Here is a 9,297-nt window from a genome sequence, read left to right as displayed (position 1 = left end):
GAGTCAGCAGATATATGAGTGGCGGTTGAGCTGTACAGCACACAGCGTTACGTTGGGAAACCTGAGAAATTTCCATCTCAGAGAGATGGAAACGTAGAAAAGAGAGCCGGCAGGAAGCCGAGCACAAGCAGCTCCAGTCTCAGCGCTGTCACACCGTGAGTAAACCCTACTATATATAATATATATACAATGTATATAACGTATAGTTCATTTATACCTACATGTATTGAACGTATGTGTGTATCTTTTGATACTTTTACTCGTGTTAAATGTTAATAAGTACTGCTTGTATGTACTATACTGTATGCAGTTTGTATCACAAATATAATTTATGTATTTATTGACATTTATATTTTTATACATACCTTTTATGCATTATTTTACTTTGTAGTTTCTCTACTTTTCATCATGTATTTTACACTATTGATTACGTTTTGACTGATATTTATACACGTTTATACACGTTTATACACGTTTATACACGTTTATACACGTTTATACACATTTATACACATTTATACACGTTTATACACGTTTATACACGTTTATACACGTTTATACACGTTTATCTTGAAATGCTCAAATAAACCGTGTAAATATGTTATTGACAAAGAGAATGTAGATATTAGAAAAGTATTTATATATGTGCCATCTAAACTGAATCAGTCAATAATTCCATATAATTCACGTGTATATATTCATATTTAGTTTGTGCAATTCAACATATCTATTTTTATCATAAATAAATCAATGTAATGTTCAGAGTAAACGCAAAGCAAAGAAACTACAGCAACACAATGGCTGAAATGATCTTATTATTGTTCTCTTATTGGACATAAACAGAGTTAAACAGAGTTTACTGTGTTTTAGTGTATTATGTCATTGTGAGAGGATAACGGATTGTCATCAAAAATAAGCTCCGGTTCATTAATAGATACTTTCTAAGTTTCCATTTGAATCGAGACAAGCATTGTGACTCATGTGTGTAAAAACAGAGAAACTCCCACAGACTTTATGAATGGGGATGCCTTCTGATGACACACTGATTGGGGAAAAGATGTGTAACGAGTGTGTGTGTGTGTGTGTGTGTGTGTGTGTGTGTGTGTGTGTGTGTGTGTGTGTGTGTGTGTGTGTGTGTGTGTGTGTGTGTGTGTGTGCGTGCGTGCGTGCGTGCGTGCGTGCGTGTGTGTGTGTGAGAAAGTGTCCACTGCTCCCTATAATCTCAGATGAGGAAACAGAAGCAGAAGTGAAAATGATCTGGTGTCTATGGAAAATATGATTTTAACTCTTAATTCTGTTCTCTGCACGAAGCCGAGAGCTCAATAATTCCTGTCTGACAAAACTCAGAAATAACAGAATAAAACTGAATAATGTGGAGCAGAGGATAGAATATATTAAACTAAGATATGATATTATACATAATATGTTATGAATAATAGATATATTGATGTGTATTTAAACAGAATACATCAGTAGAATATAGTAAATAACAATTGTTATTATCTATTATTACAACATATCTAGCAGATTGCTGTAACTTCTAAAACCAGAGAACTCTAATCTATAATTCATGTTTTATTAATACTTTAAACAGCAGGAAAATCAACCTTATGTTTTGAGTTGTAAATGTGTATTTTTACATAATCATTATTGCTAGTTATTAATCCTTCTGACCTCTGATATCAGTGGCCTTTAAACCATTAAGGTGACTCATCTCATGAGGTTAGAGGTGGCTGCTGAGCGTGTGTGTGTGTGTGGGGGGGATGATGACGACTCTTGTGATGTCACAAGTTTTTACGATCTAAAGAGAAGAATTTAAATAAAAGGCGGGACGTCATTGAGACTTCAAGCTGCTTGAGAGGAAACAACATCTTGACTCTAAGTTATATATCATACTGTAGTTTACCTCCAGTCGTCTTAATTATGAATTATTAGTCTCTCTGTTATCAGACATCACTGAGCATTGAGACGTGTGTCCCTGCAGACTGTCATCATGGTCCGCTTGGTGCTGATGTTGGCTGTGCTCATCATACCGTCTGTTTGTGGAAGAGCTCCTCTCTCTCCTCTGCCTGTGGAAGGTGAGCACGCTGCTTATTATACACGACTATACATCTGCAGCGTGAAAGGAAACAGAGGATGAGGTGCAGGTGAAGAACCTCACCGGGCTGTTCTTGTTTTCTTCAGACCATATCCGGTATTTAAAGAACTAAAGGTGTTACATGTAGCTGATAATAAAGCGTTTCCTCTGCAGACGGCTGCTCCCTGGTGTCTCCAGAGGTCAACGTTTTAAGAGTGGAGGGCGAGGCCATAATCCTCTCCTTCCCGATGTTCGAGAGGGTCCTTGAAGTACACAACATCGCCCCCCCGACCGCAAAGTACCTCATCACCAAGGGCAACAGGACGCAGGGCGGGGCTTATCACGGCGAGGGGCGTGTCCAGCAGCGGGACAACCAGCTGTGGCTCCTCCCCGCTCAGGCTGCTGACTCAGGGGAATATATCTGCATTTACAGGTCAGAATCTGTCCTTTCCTCCATGTTCTACTGAACCTTATCTGATAAACTACATAAAAAAGCTTTTTGTACTTTGTATAGTATTTCACATCTTTGTGTTTTAATACCTGCTTGTTGTTACGCTGAAGATAAAACGTGTTTTGTGCGTCACATTCTCAAGAGATAAGTATTTTATTTTAATTGACTAACATTAACCCTTCGGATACGATATCAAGGCTCTACGTAACATCTGCTTATATTACAAATATTATTATTTGTATTTAATATTATAATATTAAACATTTAACAATATTACTTTCAATACATTGTGTGCAATATAACGTTCTCTTATTTTTCACTACCATTGCCAATATTCCCTCAGTCTCATGCACAGTATTCACAGTATTACTAGTATTTTAGTATATCAGGCTCTGGTGTCAGTATTACTTCTTATACACGTAGTATGTATTACTCTATTGTTCAAATATGTTTATATTTTCACTTGTTTTTTTCTTATTCTTCTGTTGTAATTGTTGATAAATCTCTGCCATAAGAATTTCTTAAGAAAATCTGATTTTATCTTCTGTCACATCGGCCTATTTATGTCATATTGACAGAGAATACCGTATATATTATAATAACTTGCTCCGGTGTGAACGGGTCTCCATGCCTTTGCACGCTAAATGCTGTCAAAACTTTACTTTTGTATTTTTATATTGCCAATATAAAGCCTCCATGATTGTCGACTGGGAAACAAAACTGTGATTCTCATGAGATTAATATTATGACATAACCTCCGTGTTTACAGAAATACAACAAATAACGGAGATGGAAGATTTGCATGAGATTAAGATTAGACTGCAAATGACTAGAGGTCTCGAGGTAACACTAGACCTGTGACAATGATTACACAGACATCTCTTTTGTGACCCTCTCTCTTCAGAAGTTCATCTTTCCTCCTCTGTAGAGGTTATAATCTCTGACACGAGCAGAGATTTCAGCTGCATTCTAAATCTAAATCACATACTTTTACTTTTGGGTCAGAAAAGCAAACTGCAAAATGTAACCGGATGCAGCAGGACATCCTGGTACTTTGTGCATACTGCATTTGATATACTATGTATTGGGACATACTAAGTCTTTTTCTGGCATACTTGTGTGGTAGTATGAGTACTTGAATGCACAGTTAGTGTTTGTCCTTGAAGAACAAGCTCCAGCTTCTGTAAAGTGCCTGTCCTCACTTTCTCTCTCCAGAAACGAGAGCTACTGCGTAACCGGGAGCATCGGGCTACACGTGTACGAGTCCGGTTCTGCTGAAGTGGAGAAACTGTCCTACCCGATCCCCGTCTCAGTGGGAGAATACCTGAGGCTGTCGTGTCCGTCTCTCAGTGACTTCAACAGCACGGACAGACTGATCGAGTGGCACAAGGTGAGACAGAAACACCTTGAATGCTGCTTCAATGGTCACTTACGAGACTTACAGCTTTTAAAACTCGTTTTCTGCTCTTTGACCCGTTACACAATTCAAACTTTGTGATTTTGTCTTCAACCAGAACCAGAAACATCTTTTTTCTCTTTTACTGTTTTTCTGATTCAACTTGTTTTAAGGATTTTCTAAAATCAAATTCAGTCATTCTATTAAATTAAGTAAAACAATGTTTTCCTTTCTTTTTTTCAGATATTGACATTTATTTTACAAAGTTTTCTTACTTGTTTTAAGAAAATTTGAGTTTTATAAATAATAATTTATAGAATACATACAATCATGAATTAATAATATACAAACAATACTTATAGCTGTTTCAGATAAAACTCTGTTTACCACGGTGAGATATTGTGACGTCCGTCGGCTTAAAGGGAGAGGAGCTCCAGAGACACTACATGACAGTAAACAGACATCTAACCTGAACCCTCAACCCTCCGGTGTTAGTGCCTTGCTCCTTCCCTGTGAGTGACGCAGTGTGTTGCTTCCTGACAGGACTCCGGCCTCAACCCCCGCCGGTCAGGCCGAGTTCAGGGCACCTTCCAGCAGGACCGAGGTAGACTCCTCATTCCTGCAGTGAGGCGGTCACACGCAGGTGTGTACACCTGTCGGCTCCGAGCGCTCATCGATGACCAGCAGTACAACGTCAGCAGGACCGTGGTGCTGAACGTGGAAGGTGAGTGACGACACGCATCATTTCTTTGATGTATTTCTATTATCTGTTTTATTTTAAAACCTAATTAAGAATACTCTTCAATATAATGATTTTTTAAAAATCCACAAATTGCGTCAGTACAACTACGAATGTTTTAAAATCTATATAACATAAGTTACTGCAATTATAGGGTCATGAGTAATAATAATCACATCTATTAGTTTTTACTTCCTCACAATAACACAATAAATCATTAGCGTGTGCTGCCCTCTGCTGGACTGGTAAGTGTAACACACTGAGTTAGTTCAGACAGCCGGACTCAATCTCACAAGATGTAGAAAACCTAAACACCACAACAACACTGCTACTTGGCATCAACGATTATTATTATTCTTATCAAAATAATAATAATAATAATAATATATTATTTTAATAATAATAATAATAGTAATAATAATAATTATTACCAGGATTATCATTATTTAAATCATCACTATTATTGTCATTATCATCATTATTGTAATTAATTATTATTATCGGTGGAGGTAGTATTAGTATCGTTATTATTAGTGTTGTTAACTTAATATAATAACAATAATAATATTAATTATTACCTGTGTGATTGTTTAATAATTTCTAATATAATAATAATAATTATTATTATTATGATCAATATTATTATTAATGTTGTTGAGTGAAATAAGTCATGATCATTCTGAGAGTTGTTTGTCTGGATGTGTTAAGGAGTCGACCCCGTCACCACCACCACCACCACCACCATAGACCCCGTCACCACCACCATAGACCCCGTCACCACCACCACCACCACCACCACCACCATAGACCCCGTCACCACCACCATAGACCCCGTCACCACCATTGACCCCGTCACCGTCACCACCACCGAGCCTGACCTCTCCGGGACCTCTGAGCCTGGGCTGACCAGCAGCAGCTTCATCCCGGTTCACAGTGAGTTAATATTTCACTCTATAGAATAAAAATAACCCTGTGGGCACAATAAATGTGGTGCTACTGATTGATTTATTCTTATTTATGTCCTTCTAGCTGCAGGTATTCAACCACCTGTGATTCTCTCGCCACGCAACGGAACCATCTTTGAAAGTCTGCATGGTGAGTGATAAGAAATGATCATTACCAACATATGACATCTGATGCGTATATTCATAATCCCTTAATGAACAGATGAAGATGATTCACCTCTGACTTCATTTAGGGTCAGGACTGGAGCTGTCTTGTACGGTGCTCACTGAATGTCATACGGCGGATTACACTGTGGTCACATGGCTCGTCAACAACCAATCGGTGGAGTTATCGTATCTCGATGGGCGGGCTCTGCAAGGGGGGAGGAGGTAACAGCTGATCTGAGATGTTTCTAACACTGAAACCTGAAGTTAAAACAGGTGTGAACAGGAATAAAGAGAAAGTCAATGGGAACTTAACAGGTGTGACTCATGATGTCGCCACCAAACAACACAACAAACTACACTTCACAGAGGAAACGGTGACCGTTAGAGACATTAAAGATGACTTTACATTAGTTTGAAAACTACAATCTACTTTGAACACGTAATCTAAAAGGCAGACTGAACATGTTGAAGTCGGCTTCTTTTGTTCAGTGTAAACACACAAATACTCACCACACTATAAGACGTACTACTACCTGTTCACTTGCTGCCACTTAGTATTGCACCTTCTTCACTTTGCTTAGAGCAGCACAATTTTGGAAAAACTTAAACAGCGATATTATTATTACTATTTTTTAAATTGTGACATGAAATAATGCAGGAATTTTCCCCAAAGTCCATATGTTTGGTCGACATCATCCTGTCTTGTACTTGTACTTCCATAGAAGTGACAATGCGTTTATATTTGGAACCAAATCTTTATTTTCTGTGGTTTTTTTCACTTATTTCCTTTTGTATCAAGCAGGAGAAAGAGTTAGCGTGACGTGTTTGACTATATCTTTACCTTACTTGATTACACGATATATCCAGCAGCCCTAACTGTGATCGCCCCTTTAAAGCTGCTCGTAGAGGAGTATTACTCCATAAACATCACGTCTAGTGTTCAGCCATCAGGTCCAGGCCTTTCAGTCGTGTCGTATAAACAAAGTGTTGGTGTTTGTCTCGGTGTTTCCAGGGTAACCGGCGTGTCTGAAGGCTGTCGCATTGAGTTGAGGCTCGTCGTCGTAACGATGACGGACGAAGACGTGAACGCGGAGCTGAGGTGCGTCGCTCAGAACCGAGCAGGGAGACAGGAAGTGGTCATAAGGCTTCAACTAGAGGGTGAGTTGTGTGTTTGTGTGTCGATACAGTAACTTCTGTCACAGGGGACATTCTGATAAAGGACATTCTGATAAAGGACATTCTGATAAAGGACATTCTGATACAGGACATTCTGATAAAGGACATTCTGATAAAGGACATTCTGATAAAGGACATTCTGATACAGGACATCTGATAAAGGACATCTCTCTCTCTCTCTCTCTCTCTCTCTCTCTCTCTCTCTCTCTCTCTCTCTCTCTCTCTCTCTCTCTCTTCACAGACTCCACATTCACATGGCTGGTGGTCGCCGCTGCGACCGTGTCCTGCTTCCTCACCGTGGTGTCCATCTTCCTCTACGTCCTCTTCAAGCCTAACGGGAGAAACAAGATGGATTACTTCCTGGCTCGTCAGAACAGCAGCTTCTAACACTCTCCCTCCAGAGACAGAGAGCTTCTTCAGTGTGACGTCACAGTGACATCACCACGTCCTATCTGGTGTTCAAACACTCCTTTTACAGGGATTCAACGTTTTTATACCAGCAGCTGCATTGTTACCTTTTATATATGTGATGTGTGTTAATGTGGCGATTACATGCATTTGGTGTATTTATACAGTTGCTACCGTTATCTCGTATTGGTGTGGCAGGAATGTTGTGCTTTAATGTATGTCATGTATGTCATGTATGTCATGTATGTCATGTATGTCATGTATGTCATGTATGTCATGTAATACAGAATAACCAAACTGAACGTTGAAGTACAGCAGAACTTAGGAGGTCAAATTCAATACAATGTCAAACATTCCGTGTGAAGTTATTTCTTTGTTTTTTACTTCAACAGTGTTGACTTGCGTCCGACACCGTCAGAGAGTTCATTAGAAACAGTTTAGTAGTCGTGTTCATGCACAGTCTGAAGTATCGCATCAGAAAAAGCAGAATGGAAACAGCAGAATTAGATAAAACTTCCTCAAAAACAGTTTTGTCAACTAAGTTCTGACTTGGCGAACATTTAGCTCACATGACCGGACATACGTTTACATTTCTTCATCTCTGGACACCATCAAACACAGACAACACCAGCTGACATGAAGGAACTAGTTAAAAGTGCCCAATTGACAAAAACCCTGAAGACATCCTGTTGTTCTCTCTGGTAGACGGTCAGTCAGCAGTTAGATGTCTGTTTACTGTCATGTGTGAAACAGGACTGAACTACACCCGGAGCAGCCGACTTTATTTGCTCCAAACCACTTGATGGAAATGTGCCTTTTTAAAGTTCGCTTAAAGTTCAACACCACTGCAAACTACAACCTCAATAACAAACATATAGTGGAAGGAAGACCTCAAAGCTGATCATCATTATCTATATAAACAGGTAGAATTCATAGCTGTTCATTGTTGATGTTATTGGATTTTACAGGTGTACCTAATAATGTGGCCACCGAGTGTAAATCACACTGTGTATGTAAATGTGTGTGTGTTTTTCTAAATGTAATAAATGTTCTCAGGGAAGCATCTTGTACTGTAGTGAAGTCCATTTAAACATGTCTGCACATTAACATGGAGTCTGTTTGGTGGAATGCATTTAAAATGTTAAAATGTGCTTTTCTTTATTAGTATTAATATTAGTATTATTAGTATTAGTATTAGTATTATTATTATTATTATTATTATTATTAGTAGTAGTAGTAGTAGTATTAGTATTATTAGTATTAGTATTATTATTATTATTATTATTATTAGTATTATTATTATTATTATTATTAGTAGTAGTATTAGTAGTATTAGTATTATTAGTATTATTATTAGTAGTAGTATTAGTATTATTAGTATTAGTATTAGTAGTATTAGTATTATTAGTATTAGTATTAGTATTATTAGTATTAGTATTAGTAGTATTAGTATTATTAGTATTAGTATTAGTATTATTAGTATTAGTATTAGTATTAGTATTATTATTATTAGTATTAGTATTAGTATTATTAGTATTATTAGTATTATTAGTATTAGTATTAGTATTAGTATTATTAGTATTATTAGTATTATTAGTATTACTAAGTATTGAATAGTGTTGATGTTCTAACATCTAACCGTGCATCTTCTTCTGTTATTGTTATTGTTGGTTATTTGGAGTAAAAAGTGAAAAGTTTCCTCTGAAGCAAAAGCAGAACAAAAGTTTAATGACGAATAAAAATGTGTCACAACTTTAAAGTGCACAAGCGACTCGACCAGATGTAACATCTCAACGGGATGATCCTGACTGAATGAAGGTTAAATAAGAATAGAATACAACGTTTCAGAGAAGAAACATCATTCATCATCGACACAGAGCAATGAGGTCATTGTGGACCACAGAGGATTAGACACATGAATATAACAATAAATGAATG

The 9,297-nt window shown here is 37.5% G+C and overlaps 1 protein-coding gene across 1 annotated transcript; it reads left to right on the top strand.

Annotated features, from left to right (window-relative positions):
• Positions 1-1,978: 1,978 nt before the first annotated feature.
• On the top strand, positions 1,979-8,413 carry LOC142964634 (interleukin-1 receptor type 2-like). The gene is made up of 9 exons (XM_076105035.1): positions 1,979-2,078; positions 2,252-2,510; positions 3,744-3,918; positions 4,468-4,648; positions 5,372-5,596; positions 5,693-5,758; positions 5,862-5,997; positions 6,788-6,933; positions 7,193-8,413. Exons 1-9 carry the CDS (start codon positions 1,994-1,996, stop codon positions 7,336-7,338), a joined length of 1,419 nt encoding a protein of 472 aa, XP_075961150.1. The 5' UTR covers positions 1,979-1,993; the 3' UTR covers positions 7,339-8,413.
• Positions 8,414-9,297: the final 884 nt, after the last annotated feature.

The sequence above is a fragment of the Anarhichas minor genome, unplaced genomic scaffold (genome assembly GCF_050575085.1).
Source record: "Anarhichas minor isolate MPS153535 unplaced genomic scaffold, ASM5057508v1 ptg000004l, whole genome shotgun sequence".
Classification (NCBI taxonomy): domain Eukaryota; kingdom Metazoa; phylum Chordata; class Actinopteri; order Perciformes; family Anarhichadidae; genus Anarhichas; species Anarhichas minor.
This window is presented reverse-complemented; position numbering and strand designations above follow the sequence as displayed.

Coding starts and splice junctions, on each gene's coding strand:
- LOC142964634 (XM_076105035.1), top strand. CDS start 1,994: ATGGTCCGCTTGGTGCTGATGTTGGCTGTGCTCATCATACCGTCTGTT. Junction 3,919..4,467: donor GACTGATCGAGTGGCACAAG/GTGAGACAGAAA, acceptor GCTTCCTGACAG/GACTCCGGCCTCAACCCCCG. Junction 5,759..5,861: donor CATCTTTGAAAGTCTGCATG/GTGAGTGATAAG, acceptor GACTTCATTTAG/GGTCAGGACTGGAGCTGTCT.